The 19,341-nt window shown below is 38.3% G+C and overlaps 2 protein-coding genes across 6 annotated transcripts in view; both read left to right on the plus strand.

Moving 5' to 3' along the window:
• The window catches only part of dennd5a (DENN/MADD domain containing 5A), a 29,111-nt gene extending 15,608 nt beyond the window's left edge, over window positions 1-13,503 (plus strand). For 2 of the 4 annotated variants that reach the window (XM_063881453.1, XM_063881452.1), the window contains 17 exons: window positions 417-632; window positions 720-954; window positions 2,548-2,698; window positions 3,218-3,311; window positions 4,352-4,483; window positions 4,947-5,099; window positions 5,212-5,290; window positions 5,381-5,468; window positions 7,843-7,971; window positions 8,438-8,559; window positions 8,653-8,798; window positions 9,409-9,527; window positions 9,611-9,792; window positions 10,058-10,140; window positions 10,683-10,806; window positions 10,953-11,121; window positions 11,973-13,503. In XM_063881453.1, coding sequence (XP_063737523.1) covers window positions 417-632; window positions 720-954; window positions 2,548-2,698; window positions 3,218-3,311; window positions 4,352-4,483; window positions 4,947-5,099; window positions 5,212-5,290; window positions 5,381-5,468; window positions 7,843-7,971; window positions 8,438-8,559; window positions 8,653-8,798; window positions 9,409-9,527; window positions 9,611-9,792; window positions 10,058-10,140; window positions 10,683-10,806; window positions 10,953-11,121; window positions 11,973-12,156 — 2,406 coding nt within the window. In that variant the 3' untranslated portion in view covers window positions 12,157-13,503. Of the gene's footprint in view, window positions 1-416; window positions 633-719; window positions 955-2,547; window positions 2,699-3,217; window positions 3,312-4,351; window positions 4,484-4,946; window positions 5,100-5,211; window positions 5,469-7,842; window positions 7,972-8,437; window positions 8,560-8,652; window positions 8,799-9,408; window positions 9,528-9,610; window positions 9,793-10,057; window positions 10,141-10,682; window positions 10,807-10,952; window positions 11,122-11,972 lie in introns of all 4 variants that reach the window. The other 2 variants (XM_063881451.1, XM_063881450.1) reach the window with 1 other exon arrangement.
• A 663-nt stretch (window positions 13,504-14,166) lies between these two features.
• Window positions 14,167-18,896, plus strand: sinhcafl (SIN3-HDAC complex associated factor, like). 2 transcript variants are annotated; one of them, XM_063882330.1, is made up of 6 exons: window positions 14,167-14,293; window positions 15,320-15,483; window positions 15,621-15,720; window positions 15,816-15,930; window positions 16,508-16,661; window positions 16,773-18,896. In XM_063882330.1, exons 2-6 carry the CDS (start codon window positions 15,356-15,358, stop codon window positions 16,945-16,947), a joined length of 672 nt encoding a protein of 223 aa, XP_063738400.1. In that variant the 5' UTR covers window positions 14,167-14,293; window positions 15,320-15,355; the 3' UTR covers window positions 16,948-18,896. The 2 variants fall into 2 exon arrangements, with proteins under 2 accessions (XP_063738400.1, XP_063738402.1); XM_063882332.1 differs by having other exon boundaries at window positions 16,511-16,661.
• Window positions 18,897-19,341: the final 445 nt, after the last annotated feature.

Raw genomic sequence — 19,341 nt, forward strand, 5'->3', positions numbered from 1 at the left:
TCTGTGTGTAGCTTCTCAGCATGGAGGTCAGACCCACAGAACAATTCTTATCTAAAGTCACTGCTGAGTTTGAATGAAAAAAGAAAGCAGTGATTGAAAGACTTTTTTGTCATCAGATTGCAACGTTATTATACATAGTTAGTTTAAATCCAGTGTTAGTGTTATTGTAGCCCCCTAGTGCTGGCATCTGTCCAGCTGACCCACTCTGACATGCTTAAAACTAAATGTGTTCTGGTTTATTTTAGATTAAAGTCATCTTCCTTTCCCATAACCCTGTTGCTTCATCAACAGCCTGTGGTAACAATCTGATAAGATAACATCTTCTGACTTCTTTCTCACGCAATTTCCTGTTTACCCTCCTGTCTTTATTGTGGTATTTTCCCTGTTTGTGTTGTGGATGCCATTGCATGTCACAGCTTGAGGTGAAAGAGGACGCCAGCAGCAATAAGGACTCGCGGGTTCAGTGTGATGAGGAGGAGCTGAAGATGCACCAGATTAACATCCACGTGCGCGAGGTTTTCGCTAACCGCTTCACCCAGATGTTTGCAGACTACGAGGTGTTTGTCATCCAGCCAAGCCAAGACAAGGAGTCCTGGTTCACCAACCGAGACCAAATGCAGAACTTTGACAAGGTAAAATGCTGTAGTATACAGTAAGACTGTATGGTATTCCATTTCATATTATATGACATTAAATTCCACCCTTTAATTCGTGTGCAGGCCTCCTTCCTGTCTGACCAGCCCGAGCCCTACCTACCCTTCCTGTCACGTTTCTTGGAGACGCAGATGTTTGCCTCCTTCATCGACAGCAAGATCCTCTGTCATGACGATGAGGAGAAGGAGCACACGCTCAGGGTGTTTGACTCCCGGGTGGATAAGATTCGCATGCTGAACGTGCGCACGCCCACACTGCGCACCTCGATGTACCAGAAATGCACAAACATTGAAGAAGCAGGTAAGGGAAAAAGATCAGGCCTGAAAGTCATTGAAATATTGGGGATTTCACAGAAATAAGAACCATTTTGAAATCAGTCTATTGCTTTCCAATGTGCCTCAGTTTTGTGGACCTGTCTTTATTTTGAAATTAAAAATGTTTAACACAAATAACCTGACCTCAACCTGAGCGGAACTGTGATTCATTAACTGATAAATCCAAGGGTTTTAGTCTAAAATGAATATCTTTACTATAGTTTCTGTACTTGAGATAGTACCCCTGTTATACTAGATCATGACCCTGTGTAAATCCAAAACCTATTCAATGTAAACTTTATTTTAACTTTATTATTAAAATCTCATTTGATTTGACTGTGGTCAAAGGTTGAACGTGGGAACATGGAGATTTTCTCTCTTCAGTTAACTGATGATTAATGTCCTGTTTGCAGACAACCTGTTAACAAAGCGTTATGAAAAAGCTGATTTTGTCGCTCCTGGACCTCATGCTATTTGGCTCGAGAACGACAAGACACACTTTTGTAATGTTTGATCTCATTTCCTTAAATCTCCTTGGGTGGCAGCTCTCTTAATGTGTGCAATGCATTAAATTAGGTACACTCAAGAGGAGATGAGACTTCCTTTGGACTTCTCTGCATACTTAGTGTTCACTTTAACTCGTAACACTCTTTAAAAGAGTTTTATTATATCTTCGAAATGCTAATGTGTTGTATTCACTGATCACTCTTAATTTCCTCTAGACTCCTGTGTAAGATCCTTATTGCATTGCATACCTGTCAGTGTTTACAAAGCTTGGTGAACATCCTGTTACTGTCCATTGAAAGCACTATCACTGATCTGGTAATCTGATAACCTTTAGCATGTAGGTGAATGGGTTATATTATATTACTTTCTGTACATGTTCGCCTTTCATCTTGTGCGTGTTTTGCACATGTTCTATTTATCTATTGAGGTCTGCTGTGTTTTTCTGAGTTAATGTGTGCTTTTGTTAACACAGCACGTGTGTGGGTTGCTAATCATCAGAAAATCACTGTCTAAAGCTGCTTTCATGGGTGACTTTAAAGAGAAAGAAAATCTATTCTGAACCTTTTATTCTTCTTTTTGTTCTGTGGGTGTCTAGGAGGGAAAGTATTTTTCTATCTAACTTGTTCTCTTTCTTCTCAACCGACAGTTTTTTGACAAATAACAGATTTTCGTCATAGTAACAACACAATGAGCTACAGAAAGTATGAGAATGTTAGTCCAATGATAGATGAGAAGATGAAACAAGACAAAATGAAAATCCTTTATTTCTGACAATGAAACATTTAGCTTAATTGGTTCCCTGATAATCATCCTTAAAATTCTTCACTTACCGATCCAAAATAAATAATTGTTTGAAGAGATGCTAAGACAACAGCACAATTCATGAACCGATATTCTCATGAACTGTAAATTTTTAATAATTTGACTTTTTCTCAAAAATCAAAGACATGTTGTGCCAAGGACTCTTAGTGGCTCATGCCTCGAGAATAAAAGCATTGATCATTGAGACAAATTTACAAAATGCAAAAGAACATTGCTGATTTCTCCTCCCGCTCATTCATCTCCTCCGTAGAAAAAGCCATCGAGATGAGAGTCATAAAGATTGACCACATCGCCCTGCACCCCCACCTGCTGGACATGAAGATCGGTCAGGGACGCTACGAGCAGGGCTTCTTCCCCCGACTGCAGTCTGAAGTGCTCTCCACTGGGCCCACCACCAACAAGTGAATATCTTACATTACTGTTCCAACAAAAATCATACAATTGATAACATTTTATTTTATATGAACCTTTAACATCTATGTTTATTAGATTTGTTTAACTATTATCAAGTCATGATTAAATAACATGGCAAACTCAAACTGGAGACCAGATCAAAGAGTAGCAACAGACAATACCAATAATACTAACCAAATAAACCATTCTAGTTTTTTTTTTTAAACCAAGCTTTAGAAGTTAGCAAACCCAAAAGCATTCAAACATAAAACCACTGTCAGTTCATTCAAACATTTCTGTATTTTCATTTGACATTAATTCAGATATTCTTAACTCAGCATAATAATGACAAAACGGATAAAAATGTGAACAGTCCTGAACTGCACACAACGTCCTGTCATTCTGGATGCTTTCAAATCTGTCACCCTAAAGGGTCAGAGGAAGGATTAAAGGATTCAATTTGAGCTTGGTGGCTGTTTCACTATGTTTCTATATAAATATGTTTAAAGATGTGTTTTGTGTCACAGATGGACCAAGAGGAGTGCTCCTGCTCAGTGGAGGAGGAGGGATCGACAGAAGCAGCACACTGAGCACCTTTACTTAGACAACGACCAGAGAGAGGTGAGAGGTCCCCGCAGCATCTTGTTCTCTCAGCTCATATTCATTCAGATTGACTCTGTTGTCTTTTTTTCATTTTGCATGACCTTTCTGCTTTATTTTGACTCGCTCTCACCATCTTGTCTGCCCTCCCACCCCCCTCTCACACTACTGGTCACTGTCTCTTTTCTCCGCCTCTCTTTGCACTCACGCTCACATCACTCTCAGCATGTAGAGTGTTTGTTACCGGAGCTGCAGCTCCTGCTGTTTCTTGACTACTACTGGCTCTCGCAGTCCTTCAAGCCCTGTCTAAAGTCGGTGACTGTGGACGTGGTATGTGTTGGTAGTTTGTGAGGTCTTCAGTTTTCACCCTGCTGGGGCACCATGACCCTTTCCACCCATGTTGTCTTTACCTCCCTCTGCTTCCTTCTCCACCAGCTGAGCTTGATCTGATAATCTGTCACTTTCTGGAACACGTTATGTTTAAGAAGTCTTCCAACAAAGTACAATATAATTCATTTATTTTGTTTTATAGCTTGATGAATGATTGTTATACACTTGATTTAATAATTATTTGTACTGCAATAACTGCATAATGATAATAATGATAGAAATAGTTTAGTTTCTTGACAAATGTAAAAAAGTGCTTTACAAGGCAATGCAAGGACTCCGTATGATTAATGGTAGTTTAGGGGAAATCTGTTCTGTAATTTTCACCGATCGACCTAAAATGGAGAGACTTGAGTTTAATATAAATTAACCTGCACAGCTCTAACTTCTCAAATGTGTTTTTGTGAGCTTCAGCTTATATGGTGTACTGCTTCAATATCTAAAGTCTGGGTTTACAGCACTTGTTCCTGTGGTAACTTCTATTACAGCACATTCAATTAAAGTCAGGACAGAAAGATAAAAGCACAGCAACCCATTGTCATGACAGCCTTCATTACCCATCGCTGTAGAACAGACTGATTGAACTCCTATAGAAATTGTAGTTATCCTGGCTTCTCGGTTGTGTTCTCTGTTTCCTTTTGGGGTTAACTAACTCTCTCTATTTATTTTGCTAGAAATATATCCAGGAAGCCAGGAACCTGGGCACAACCATCAGACAGCCCAAACTATCCAACCTGTCCCCGTCTGTCATCGCTCAGACAAACTGGAAATTTGTTGAAGGACTGCTGAAGGAGTGCAGGAACAAGGTTTGTGTGTGACTGTGCTGCAGTTGATCAGTTTGTTGTGATGTCTACTGCGTTATTTCAGTTTATTCAGATAATGTCTTTTATTTGGAGTAATAATCAACTTTTTTGTCTGCTTTTAGTTTTCCAAATATGAATCATTTTAAGTGTCTTATATTTTTTCCTTTCAATACTTGGTAAACAACAGTTAGCAGAACATATTGTAATCACAAAGAATGACAGAGATTATTTCAGTGAAGAACCAATAACACTGGAAGACATTGCAAAACGGTTGTGTAAATATAGATTAGTCCTTTGTTTGTGAAATGTTTTTCCTACTGCCGAAAAAGTAATATCAAAATGTGCTTGTCGGAAATAAGCAAACAGCGCAAAAAAAAAATCCAATATCATTAGTTTGATGTCAGCAGAACCTTGAGTAACACTCGAGTTTGTGTGTTTGTGAGTTCACATGTGTGTTTCTCTGCAGACCAAGCGTATGCTGGTGGAGAAGATGGGCCGTGAGGCGGTGGAGTTGGGTCACGGAGAGGTCAGCATCACCGGTGTTGAGGAGAACACTCTGATCGCGAGCCTGTGCGACCTGCTGGAGAGGATCTGGAGCCACGGGCTACAGGTCAAACAGGTCAGGAAAACACTGTGTCACACAGTCACCATCTCACATGCTTGATCCTCCACGCCTGGCGGACATGAAGTGTGTTCTCAGCACAAATAATGACACTAGTGTATGTTTTCAGGGAAAATCTGCCTTGTGGTCCCACCTGCTGCACTATCAGGAGAGCAAAGAGAAGACTCCAGGTTGTTTGGGTCCTCCAGGTAAAGACTGTTATCAGCTAATAAACGAAGTTCAACACAACACAATAAGTAACTGTTGTTGCAATAACAGATTGTTTTTCTTCACACCAGGTTTCATTCATGACACGGAGAGACGCAAATCTGACGGTGGTATATCAGCCATGCCCCCACTCAAGATCTCCCTAATCCAGGACATGAGGTGAGGAGGACTGCAGGTTATTCAGATTTTAACGGATGACGTTAATGGAATGAAGTAGAAGAAGGGAATTTGCAATGAGCAGTTGATTTATCAATAAGTCGATCGACAAAAAAAACACAAAGAAATGTAGAAGTAAAAGTCCTTTAATTATCTAAAAATTAATTAATGAGCATTTCTCTGTTTGAGGCCGATATCATATTTAACTGAAAATCGTTTTTAAACGGACAAAACAAAGCAGTAAAATACATTTATTTGACTTATTTCCTGACATTTCTATTGAGCTAATAATGAATTTAGAAAATAACTAGCAGATTAATTTATAATAAAAATAATCTTAAAATGCAGCACTAAAATGAAGTCATCTTTGATTTCATCTTGTCAACCCAAAGCTGATTCTCTGTATTAGCTGCTTGGCATATCCACAGACTGTAGAAGAATGTAAGTTTGACCAAGACTGCCCTCTTGTGGTAAACTGTCCACCAACACCTGCCAGGAGTTATCTATGATGTTTGTAATGTTTGTGCGATGGATCTATGGATCCCAAGGCATCCTCTAGGGATAAATACATAAACAAATGAGATATAAGATTTTCATTGCCAACATATACATTGTATATGCTGTGCATATGACAAATACAACCTTGAAACCTTGATAATGTTCACATACATAAGTATATGGAACATATACAGATATTGACATACACAAACAACCTTACAGGCAGATTCTGAGACAGATCTTCCCATTGTTACGGTTTTGTTACAGAAAAAACATCCCTATTTTAATGGGGCATTCATGTAAGATCATGGACAGTGAGATATGTGACTGTGAGTGGTATGAGCGACCTGACATACAGCACCACCCCAGACCCCGAGGCCAACCTTGTGCCCCAGTATCCTCTAATCTAGTTTATATTTATCTGCATAAATCACTTTCTGTGACCCTGAGAGCTCCTGCAGCTCACCTGCCTGTTGTGAGACCCGTGTGTTTGCGTGTGTGTCGTCGTGTTATCTACCATTCCGAGCCAGAGTTGAGCAGTCGGTGCTCATGTTGCTAGAAGGAGGTGCAGAGTTCAACTGCACGTTACTTCCAGCCTAATTACCAGACCCCATGGCCCGCAAGTCTGACAGAAAAAAGGGAGGAGGGGTCAGCTCAGGGCCCAAACACTCATCTCTACCCTACAGATAGATACACAGACCCTCCTCCAAACTGGTGTAAACGTCTGATGCCATGACCGTAGACACACTCTGTCACAGTGGTTGCCTCTGTGACAGAGCAGCCTCACTTATGAGCTTTAATAATTGATGATATTTTCTTTGAAATATCTTACAAAACAAAATAGTTTTAACACATTTCTCACACTTTAACCTTGTTTCTAACCTCATAAGAAGTAATGGCGACCCTCCTCCCCTGCGTTACCCTGTGTTTTCTAACAGGTTACAACAATAGTGCCAATTGTAGATGTTTTCCTCTGTTGCCATGGAGATAACAGGAGGAAACTGGGTTACTTGGTGTGAAGCTGGAGACAAGGAAGGGGGAGGGAAAGTAGAGGGGGACACACGCGAAGAGCTCTTAGCAGACGACGCTTATGGCACAGGTGGAGTGGAAGGGAATGTGTCTGGACATCAGAGGCCCACGGCACCACGTTTGTCTGACAAATGCCACGACAGTACCGATGTTTGTTAGACTCTGGGTGGGTAATGTTAGGGGTAGTCAGAATCATAAAGATCATTTAGTTATTCAAATATGGAGACATCTTATATCTTCCAAATTAGTCTAAATAATTTCTTACATCATTTCTAATAATTAAAACCAGATTACATTTATTTTTGTTCAACCTTTCATAACGTAAAATGCAGCTCAAAAAGCTCTACAAGAAAAAAACGATCAATAACAAAGTAATTTGGAATTCAAAATTATTGTAGCATTTTAAAATATCAAATAATATCAATGATTTAAAGAAAGTAGATTCATTAAAATCAAATTCAATACGTTTTAAACTATCTACAGCTTGTTTCATTTGAAATGAGCTAAGAAGGCTGGCTCAACTTAATGTACACCATGTAGTACCGAAACAATTTGTTTAATTATCATTGATCTATCACGTTTCCACTGGTTGCAGCTTTTCAATATGAAGGATATGATGCTTTTTGTCAATAAAATAGAATATCTGTGTGTTTTGTAATGTTGTAATGTTGTTGTTGATGACAAAACAAGCTAATTGCAAATCTCACTTTGGAACAATAAAGGCTATCATTTCATAAGACCACAGACCGGTGTATTGCAATTTATAACTGTAGGTATAGGTGAGTAAAGACACTTTTGACATGTCTTTATGTGTAATCTCTAACTTCTCAATCTGTCATTTTATTTGCAGACACATTCAGAACATCAGTGAGATTAAGACAGATGTGGGCAAGGCCAGAGCCTGGGTTCGCCTCTCCATGGAGAAGAAGCTGCTCTCCAGACACTTGAAGCAGCTGCTCTCAGAGCACGAGCTTACCAAGTGAGCAAAGCAAAAGTTAAACTTAAACATAAAAGATTGCTACCCGCCTCTTTTATATTTTCTTGTGATGACCTTGTTTTTGTGTTAGTTGAAGATGTTGCATATGAAATGAAAATGATTTATTATACACCCATTTATAATACATTACTCTTTTGAAATTGCAAAGCATAACACCGTAGTTCACTGCCACATCAATAATTCACAGCTTTCTTCATAATTGATATCTGGGTGAGTGGTAAAGTGGGTCAGGAGGATTTCTGTCTGCCTTTGTGACCTTGCATGACATTTTTTTTAGAACAAACACTTCTCACTTTGTTTTCCACAATGTGACCATCATCAGGTCATTCTGACATTGTTGAGGATTGTTTATTTCTGTTGGGCAGTCTAACTTTAGAAATAAATAAGATGTTTTAATTTGTGGGTCCAAGTATTCATTTCTACTTTAACACTTTTCTTCGTTCCCTAGAAAACTGTACAAGCGATACGCCTTCCTCCGCTGTGATGATGAGAAGGAGCAGTTTCTGTACCACCTCCTGTCCTTTAACGCTGTGGATTACTTTTGTTTCACCAACGTCTTTACGACCATCAGTGAGTGCTATTTTCAATGCCAAACAGCCCTTCAACTCTGTCCATAAACTAGTCTTTTTTAATCGTGAAAATTCTCTGATCCCTGTTTCTCAGTGATCCCCTACCATGTGGTGGTTGTTTCCAGTAAGAAGCTGGCGGGCTCCATGTTCACGGCCAACCCTTGGGTTTGTGTTTCTGGGGAGCTTGCAGAGACCGGAGTCCTGCAGGTCCCCAGAAATACTCTTGAGATCACTTTTGAGGTTGGTGGTCATTCAGGAACAAATGAAAATTCCACAGTATTGCAACTTAAGTCTTTATTTTGCAGTTTATTTCATACATTTTGATGTTCAATAAAACTGTGTATTCATCTCAGTGAGGTACGAGCAAAAATCATGGTGATATTACTACCATAAAGTTTAATAGAGCAAAACAGACAAGTGCTTAAAAGATCAGACGGCTGTCAAGCCTTATATCTAAACCATTTAGTTTGAAAGCAAAACTGAAAGTGAGCAGAGCTGAAATGTCAGCATTAACACAACATTGAACGGAAAAATATCAGGACAGACAAACTTTTTTAAGTGGTCGCCAGGCTTAAACAAGGCATCAATTTTGGTTGCCTAAACTCAGAATATCTTTGCCATTTTTAGTAACCTTAATCACCAAAAATGTTACCTTTGTTGTCTTGTTGTAAACAACCTGTACGCTCATCTGACTTTATTGTTGTACAACAAATATTGATCAAATCGACGACCAAAACTATGCAAAATGAGACCAATTTTGATACACCAGATGAATTCCTCAATTAATAATATGAGTAAACGTCTTGTGTTTTTTGTTTGTGTGTTTAACATCACCATGCTTCTCTCTTAGTGTCAGAACCTGGGGAAGCTCACCACGGTGCAGATGGGTCACGATAACTCGGGGCTCTACGCAAAGTGGCTCGTTGAGTGTGTTGTTGTCCGCAATGAGATAACGGGGCACACTTACAAGTAAGGGTGTCTTTTCAGTGAACTTCATTGACTGTTATATTATCTTGACGGCACGGTTCTTAAAGTTAATGTATGCTGTGCAGGTTTCCGTGTGGCCGCTGGTTGGGCAAGGGTGTGGATGACGGCAGTCTGGAGAGGATACTGGTAGGAGAGCTGATGACCCCCAGCTCAGAGAATGATGAAAGGATGTGCCGCACCCCACCAATGCAGCAGTCACCTGGGATGATGAGGAGGTTTGTTACCATCTCGCCAAACAGCAAACCAAGTAAGTGACTCAACATCACAACCATAAAATGATCTGTTAGATAATATGTGAAGACTTTTTGTTATATTCTAGCTGATGTGTATCTATCCAATTTGAGATTCAACTGTTATCTTAAAGAATAGGACCACCGTCTGCCCCCTTCTCACTTATGCGTTATGCCTTGTTCTTAAGGCCTTCACGATGACAAATGTATTTAAAAAAAAATCCCTTTGTGTGCCAATATTGTCTCACAGCATTTTTGTTTCCCTTTTTTCTTCTTATCCAGAGTTAAACACAGGTCAGATCCAGGAGGGAGTGGGAGAGGCCATCAATGGGATTGTGAAGCACTTCCACAAGCCGGAGAAGGAGGTGAGAGACGCCAGTCTAGACAGGCCCCAACATGTAGTTCTATTATTCATCACAAATAAAGAAAAGCTGCTTAATGCTCTGGTGGTCCCAAAGCCCCTCAGTTACTGTGGGCTATGTGGAGGACTCACATTGTTGAAACATTAAAGAAGACTGGTTTAAGAAGAGGACATTTTACTTGATCCCTTTTCTTGAAGACCAAACATGATAAGCACTGATAAATACCACATATTAAGGCACAAAGGGTAATTATTATAATTCAAAGAGGATACCAATTGTTACTGATGATTATATGTTTGACTATTTATTCATTGTGAAGTCAAGGTACAAAGAATGTTATTAGGGAAATCCCCCTCACTGTTCTTTACTCCACCTCTTTTCAAAATAATGAAGAGAGATTTGATTTTAATAAACATTACGGAAACGGAGAAGCTATCAAGAAATGTTAGAACTGTTAATTGTAGAAAATAATCAATTCATTTGTCATATTTATCAGAAAACACCACATTACTATCAGTTCTTAAGTTTGTTCTTGTTCTCCACAGAGAGGCAGTCTGACCCTTCTCCTTTGCGGGGAGTACGGCCTCGTCTGGGCTCTGGAGCAAGTTTTTCAGCACGGTTTTAAATCACCCCGACTCTTTAAGAACGTTTTCATCTGGGACTTCTTAGGTAAAGCCTTAATGTCATTACTCACTTGTATTACTTAAACCATAAAAGTGGTATTTCATCCTAATCTAAATGTTGTGATGATCAAACATTAAGTATCAGTATAAAAACTGATTTGTCATTTAATTGTTTTTTTTTTACTTAAACAGAAAAGTCACAAGTGTACTTTGAAAGTGCGGAGCAGCGGGAGGCGAAACCAGATGAAAACTGGCTAACACGAGTGCGCCATTTCTGCCGCTTCATGCGCGCCATAAACAACACCTCCAGAAACATCGGCAAAGACGGGAAGTTCCAGATGCTCGTCTGTCTGGGGGCAAGGTATGCAAACAGACTCATACTTAGAGACTGGATTTTTTTTATGTTAAAGGAAGTTTACTATTTAGGATAGATGCACCCCTCCAGAAAAAAATAAAGACTTTTAGTGTTTAGATAGCACTTTAAATGGTGAGTATAGACATGTCAGCGTCATAACCACTTAATGAAACCATAAATCAAGCTTCAGCTTCAAGGACACAAATCAATCTGTCTTGCTGAAATGTCTTTGGTTACATCACTGAAGCTCTAACAGATGTACATGCTTTGCTCTGTATTTGACCCATCAGCCTCACCTGCAAGAGGTCAAATGAAAAGTATTTCTCCTGAATGATTTTATTAGATATTGAATTGCTTTTTCTAACAATATTCCTGGGTTGAAAATGGTTCTGTGCATTGTAGGTGTAGTGAGGCAGTGTTTTTACCATGTTTTATATTTATGACCCCTCTGTTAAAATCAGTAGTAGTGCAGCATTTTCTTTATCAATATTCAATAGTGAGAAATGTAATGCCTGACCATTTAGATACTAGATTACTTGTGTATTCGTCTTTTAAGAAGATAATACTTGTCATTCTGCTGTGCTTAATAGAATTATTTTTGGAATGGTGGTAATACAAAGAAAGGTAATTTCCAGAAATCAGATTCATCCGTCAGGAAAATAATCGTTATAATACATTTTCAAAAGACTTTTTAAAGAGATTTTGAAATAGATATTAATATTTTGTTCCCATTGATATTAGCTTTTACTCTCTCATAGTTCTAATTTGTTTTATATTGAAAAGTTGCTACATGCAATACCTATTAGAAGTCTCCGGTGTTTGTCTGTTATGTTGAATCCACACATGTCTTCTCTCAGGGATCACTTGCTGCATCACTGGATTGCTCTGCTCGCAGACTGTCCAATCATGGCTCAGATGTATGAAGACACCTCTCTGATGAAGGACCTCTCGTTGGTAAACTCTCTGATTAGAGTACTTCAGACTCTGCAGGAGTTTAACATCACCCTGGAGGCTTCGCTTGTCAAAGGTGTTGGAATTTAAAACAAAACCAACTCCCCACCAGTTGCACCTGACGAGGGCGATCACTGGGGACCACTAAAAAGAGAACTGAACCTTTTTTATGCAGGAAAAGACTTGAACAAAAGACATTTTCTGGCTTATATTAAAGCTACTGTTACATTTGCCATATATTGAGTGCAATGAGCCTTTCAAGATATGTTGTTATTTTTATCCTTGATGATGTGGCCATTAGATGTTAAAATATGTTTTCTATTATGAACCATGACTTTCACATTATTGACAATGACCTACTTGTGCTATAATGTTTTACTGAAAGCTAAATATTTTCATTGTTATGGTGAACTGCTGACAATGGCTATATTTGAAGGAAAGCAACGATCAAAACTGTTAATATATTTTCAGAGAAAAAAAGTATTATTTTGTTAAATCAGTCAAGTTGCTTGCTCGATTGTCAACTCAGATTCCAGTGTCATTACACAGAGCTTAAAGCAAATGATGTAGAAGTATGCTTTATAAGTAAGTATGTGTTTGACAGGGGGTTTTTAGTGTAGAAAAGGATTTACCTAAAATGGAAACAAGAAGGATGTTACATTTGGGCTTTCCTTGAGAAATGTACTAGTGTTCAGATGTTTCACATGGAATACCTAGCAGAGAAAATCATCCTTTTTGCATGATAAAAAGACTGTGTGGTTTACCCTGCGTCCACTGATAAGCACTGTATTCAGTTGGATGGGGAAAGTACCCCAAGTCTTTGGCTTTTTGTGTTCCAAAAACAAGTCCTCGAAGACACGCTTGACCCAGCTTTCTGTGTAAAGTTGATCACAATGAAAGCCTTCATGTAAATACCTTCAACCCTTTCCTCCATCGTCATCATCCCAGCTTTCACACTACATCTGCCCTGTTCTCTGAATAAAAACAGTGTGGTGATCTCTGTCAACTCATCATGATTAAGGATGATCTCCTGCTTCCCATGTGAAGAGCAAAAAGGACAGCTCTTTCCCGCTCCTGATTATGTCATCATGGTTTCTTGCTATGCAATATCCACAACAGAAAATTCAACCCCACTACAAACTCCATACCGGGGTGTCTTGAGGTGTTAATTGGCCCGCCTCCATTACATACTTTGAATTGTGCATAACAAGAGATTTAATATGTGAACGACTTATTTTCTGTGCCAACAATGTCTGGAATAACTGTTGTACTCGTCTGTGTACGACTCACACATGAGCGTCTTGGGAGATATATATTTTTGTTTTCCAATACTGTTGTACATTTATTGACATAGCTGTGTAATGTAGTGTTTACTAAGTGAGCAACAGTGTACAGTGTAAAAATATATTAAGAATAAAGCATCAGTAATGCATTAAATTGGCTTACATTGTATCAATGTTAAGGTTCAATGTGTTTCCCATGAATAACTGTCATTTGCTACTTGTGCTTTCTCAAAACAGTGGTTAAAAAATTCACAGGCAGACAGTATATCAAAAATACTAATTGTTCAGATGAAACTATTGGACAAAACAAGCAAATTAAATATGTGAAGTTGGGCTTCGGAAAATTATGATATTGTTATAATTTTCTTACATTTATTAGACCAAATCATTAAATAATGTTAATAATCATTAAGTTATAATGTGAGCCCTAAATCCAATTTGCTCTAAAAAAAAAATCTCCAAAAGCAAAAAAAAACTGTAACTGCAGGGCTGATCTAATTATAGTCATTTTTGTGTCAAATATTTGAAAAGTAACACACAAGTGATTTAACAGTATCGACGCTGTTGAATGCGCTTTTTCAGCTGAGAAAATGTAAACAAACTCGTTCGCGCCATGTCTAATAGCTGTTTTTCTTTAAAGCCTTCAACCAGGGGGTTTATGGGATTTTGAGTTTAAGGGAAGGCAGCTAACAACTGTGACGGCACAAAGATCTCCCGCTCATTTACTACGCTTCCCGTCATTCATATCTTGTGAAGAGTACCCGAGAGAGCAGCGATTGGTTAAACCCATGTTCAAACCAACGGCTGCAGTCCTTGTATGGTCATTGCAGGCCCGGCCCTTTCATTCATGCTAATGATATTCTAATAGACAGCTGTATGCAGTTGTAGTAAGAGCATGCGCAGTTCGTGAAAAGAACACGGCGAAGATTCAAAGTTTTTGTTCAGTAAGTGCACTTTAATTTCTCTTGTACAGGAATTATATTTATAGAATTTGACTGGTTTATTATGTCTGGAGAAACTGATGGTAATGTGGTGTAGTCGTTGCTTGTCGTGAGCGTGTGCAGCTAAATGTGTAAAGACTAACCGACAATGGGATAACGTGGAAGTGAACGAGAGCGTGGCGTGGTAATGGTAGCAAAGTCGGCTAGCTAGCATGCTAACAGCTAACAACAATGAACCGTATTTGGCGCTCTAGCTGGCAAAAGTTTGAATTTAAAGGGAATGATGTGTTCGTTGCTACTTTGCTGTATTTTATCAAAATCCTCACAGCATACACGAATGCACTTAGTTGGGGATTGTGTGTTTTTCGGACACGGCGTGTTACAAATATTTCAGCCCGGTAGCTTTTTGTTTCTTCACTTCAAAAAGCGCTGCTGCTGCTGCCCGCTTTTTGTTTCGGGTTTCCCAAACAAATCCTAAGCAGAGCAATAGATTAGACCAACCATTTTGATTTTATTGCGACTGCTTAGTCCATTGTGTTGACCGTTGTTCCGAATAGTAACGTAAGAACCAGTTACGGATAGTAAAACGCTATGTTGTGGGTGTGTAACGCTTACCGTGTGGCGTGAATGTGTGTGTCAAAGTTTGGGAGCCTGCATCCATTGCTACCGCACCAAATGTAACACGATTGGTGCTTAAGTTTTGTTTAATCAACACAACGTGAAGTTATAAACGTGTTTTTAAGTGGAATTGTTGTATTATTTTTGTTGTGTTGGTGTTCCCGCTACTTTGCTTTAAATTTCATAAAATGGTTCAACGCTTGTTCAGTTGTTAATCACAATGTAGTGCTACCTCAAATATGAGTTTCAAACACGATATATGTTAAACATTGATGCGTTAAGAGTGGTTTTGTTTATCTGTATGTGTATGCTTGTAGGGACCGCCCCCTTCTCCGTAGTAGAAAGCACAATTGACTGCACCCACCGTGATATAACAGAGGCATTTAACGACCTTTCTGGTTTACTTTCCAGATTTATGCAAAGTCATAACCGACCAACAGACGTAATATGTTTGGCTTTCACAAGTCAAAGATCTACCGGAGTAACGACGGCTGTTGCATCTGCAAGACCAAGTCCTCCAGTTCACGCTTCACAGACAGCAGTCGATATGAAGAGACATTCGAGCTCTGTTTTGGGTAAGAACTTTCATTCATTCAATGTGCAGTTGTATTGCTTTAATGTTTAAAAGAATATATATATTTCGGAATATAACATTTTAAATAAGAATTTGAGTACTCAATCTTAGCAATGACACTTTAATATATGTTTAAAGGCTGTCAGAAGATCGTGTTGGAGACATTTGCAATGCCTGTGTGTTACTGGTGAAGAGATGGAAGAAGTTACCAAATGGCTCCAAGAAAAACTGGAATCATGTAAGTTTTGTCTGCTGGGAGTAATGAGACTCAATTGTTGTCTTGGTTGTCACAAGAAGGCTTAATATTGACCTGTTAAACATGACCTGTCTCAGGTGGTGGATGCAAGAGCTGGACCAGGCTTCAAGATGACCAAACCCAAGAAGATCAAGAACAGCGATGGGAAGACGAAAAGCAAGCTAAAGAAGCTTCACAAGTTAAAGAGACTAAGTAAGTTAATTTTAAATGTATATTAGCTTATAACATGCATTTTGTTGGTGTGTATAAGTAGATTTGGAACTCAACAGAAATGGAATATTTGTTGACCTGAAATATAATTGAATGTTCAAGAAAAAAAGTATGTTGTATCAAAATGACACAATGCAATTTCACTCAATGTTCACCTTGAGTCTGTTGTGGATGTCTGTTCAGTCTGGCTGAAAATGACTGCTTTAGCAACATCTTGTGGCTCTTTGGGTAAGGTCACCGTAACTGATATTTCTTGGTTTTCATCGAGGTCGGAAACCAATAGCCAGTTCAAATTGGTAAACAAATGTTTAATTAAAGAAAACTTACAGATATATGCCTCTCCTGATGTGAAGAGGCAGAACATGTTTGGGTTTTGGACTCTGTCAGACAAAACAAGCAGTTAAGATATCTATACTGTTTAAGGAATTTGTTTGGACATTTAACTATTTTCTGAAATGTAAACATCAGGTCAGCAATGAAATTGATTGGTAGTTTTTCATTTAATTTATTTCGTAAATTTGAAGGCAATTTCTAAAAATCATTTATTTTATTTTCCTAGCAGACTCAGATGCACACAGCACTACCTCCAGTGTTTCTCCTGCGCAGTCCCCCAGTTACAGCAACCAGTCAGATGACGGCTCAGACATAGAGTCCAAACAGAGACGCCCCTCTCCGTCCACCTTCTCTTTTCTGGACCGTTCATACTGGAAACGGTACGCAGTCATTACACCAATTTGTTTGACAAAGTAACAGGACAACTGTTTTAACATTTTTGCACATTTGAATATGATCCTTAACTAAAGGTTCTCTCCCCCCCGTTTTAGGCAAAAGGTGTGCTGTGGGATTGTCTATAAGGGGCGGTTTGGAGAGGTGATCATTGATCCTCGTCTCTTCAAACCCTGCTGCAGTTCCAAAAAACTGGCATCCACGCAAGTGGCTGCACACCTTCCAGACACACTTCCTCCACAACTGCCAGAAGTCATAAAAGAAACCTGGTGATTTCTTTTGTTGAATCCCCCTGTAGGGTTATCCATGGCATCCTCCTGGATTTGTCTCCAGTGGCAGACCTCCTCATTTCCACTCTCCCATTAGACTAGTTATTTAGATATTTCTTTTCTATGTAATGTTCCTTTTTATATGGATATTTTTAAACTTTTGTATAGAGTTGATTTCCTTTTTTTATAGAAAGCAAAAAGCAAAAAAAAAACGTATACGGGCATTAGTGTTATTTATAGGCTGCGGAAGAAAATTGTGTCGAGGCTCCATTTTTGATTCAAAATTGTTTTGGGTTATTTTGTATTAAGTGATCAATGTTTTGTAAATACTTTGTCAACTTTCATACACATCAAGACTGTTTTTTTCCCTTCATAATTTGTCTGATTGTGCGTGTCTATATGAAAGCCACCTGATATTCTAATGCCAGCTTTTTTGTGTATGTTGAAGTGGCTCTTCAACATGATGCTGCAACGTTTTGTTTTATCCGTTTGTTCCATATGGGCGAATGTGAGTCTCTAGGATTTTTAGTGCACAAAAAAATGTTTGTTAGCCCAGGGATAATTATTACAACAGTGCTCTTTGAATTTAATGAGCTTTTAATGTCTGTGTGTATAGATAAGAACACTTCGACATTGTCACATCTTGAGCATGCTTCAAGTTTGAAACACTCCATTTTGATTTTTCATCAATTGCTGCAAATTGACTCGGATAGATGTTGTTAGACCATGCATGCAGTACATTCCTCCGCCCTTTGAAATGACGAAAGTAATTTATTTATTTCTTTTGTAAAGCCTCCAATGAAATCACGATGCATGTTGTAAAAAAAAAAAAAAATGGATTTTGTAAATACACAGTATTTTGGCTTTTGGTACACCCAAACTTTTCAAATACAGGAATAGCAAACCACTACTTTGTGGGGAAAAATGTTTGTCTGTCTGAACAAATACTTTTACACTCAACCAGATAATGGGGATTATCTCATTTTGTCAGATGTATTTCTGTAAGGGTGTGCAAAGCTATAGCCTATGCTCTTCAGAATTATGTGTAAACTGCAGGGAACAGTAGATGTTTATCGCAGCATCAGTGAGCTGCAATAATCCTTTTTTTGTTTGATTTCTAATGGCATGCAAAGGTCGAAAAATGAACCTTTGTTTACTGGTTTATGTTATAGAAAATGTAATTGCAATTTATGTGATTTGTCTTCAGAAGCAATTGTCAAAGTTCAAACTATGCAGACATTTTGAATGTGAGAAGTGCTCTGGGGCGCTCTATCACACTTGCTGTTACAGTATAAAGTGATAGATCATTATTCAACCAAATTGACTTGTGAACAGCATCCATTATTTCAGCAATATTTAACATTTTTTTTAATCAAAATTCCTAGTTGTCTCAAGATAATTATTTTGTATGTCATGTTAAGATAATGCTCAGTTAATTGCACAGTTTAAGCCTTTGTGCGTACTGTCTGAAATGCATACTGTAATGTTACGGTTTCTTTTTTTGCATTAATGTAACCAATCACCAACTTCATGAATTGACAGGCAATGCTCTGTAAAGTTGCTTAATATATACACTTTTCTGCGGCAGGGTAGTTAAATGCTGAACATGTTTTATGATTAAAATTAAAAGGAGAAATTCTGCTCCCTTTTAAACTGGGAAATAAGCTTGTTTTTGTCCATAGGGAGTTGCCATATTGTTTTTGCGAGGTACATTTGGGATGTGAGGTGTGCCTTAATGAATTACCTGACCTTGTCATGATTCTCATGTAATTTATATTTATTTATTGCAAAACCTTTTTTTTAAACTGACATTTTGATACCTGGTATAGAGCCTATTCAGAAAGTCTTTTTAATTTTGTGCACTTCCTTCGAACATGCAATGTAGATGTTTTTAATACTTTTTTTGTATACTGTACCACAAAGTAGATCTGTTAAGTAATAAAACCTGAAAAATAAAAAGCTGTTTTGTGATTATTTTGTGCGCCAATAGGTGGTGCACAAGAGCTACATAGAAGTATAGACGGTAGATATTAGTCAACGAGGTAACGCACATTGACCACTGTGTGGAGCAGTTTTACAACTGTCCTTTACGTGTAATACCAAATAATGTGATTTAACTAGTATTGATGTTGCAGAAGTTCCATTATACATTTACCATAATGTATTGATATAGCATGCCAGCTGCTACTGTACTTGTAGACAAATAATTGAGTCACTACTTCCATTTTTAGGCTTCTATGTTTATTTGACAGCTTTGAAAGCTGAGTAGTAGTTTAGGGGATTGAAATAAATAAAAATACAGCTGAATTTAGGAACCAAGATTTGATAGCTGATTTTTTTTTGACAGTACTGAGCAATGTTGAAGAGTTCCGCAGCGTGAAGAGCACCAGCTGTGTGT

This window comes from Eleginops maclovinus, chromosome 4 (assembly GCF_036324505.1).
Source record: "Eleginops maclovinus isolate JMC-PN-2008 ecotype Puerto Natales chromosome 4, JC_Emac_rtc_rv5, whole genome shotgun sequence".
Lineage (NCBI taxonomy): Eukaryota > Metazoa > Chordata > Actinopteri > Perciformes > Eleginopidae > Eleginops > Eleginops maclovinus.

What these genes read in the sequence shown, in the direction of transcription:
- sinhcafl (XM_063882330.1), top strand. Translation starts at nt 15,356, where the DNA reads ATGTTTGGCTTTCACAAGTCAAAGATCTACCGGAGTAACGACGGCTGT. An exon ending in CCAAGAAAAACTGGAATCAT is followed by an intron (nt 15,721 to 15,815) that starts GTAAGTTTTGTC and finishes GACCTGTCTCAG; the next exon opens with GTGGTGGATGCAAGAGCTGG. An exon ending in GACCGTTCATACTGGAAACG is followed by an intron (nt 16,662 to 16,772) that starts GTACGCAGTCAT and finishes CCCCCGTTTTAG; the next exon opens with GCAAAAGGTGTGCTGTGGGA.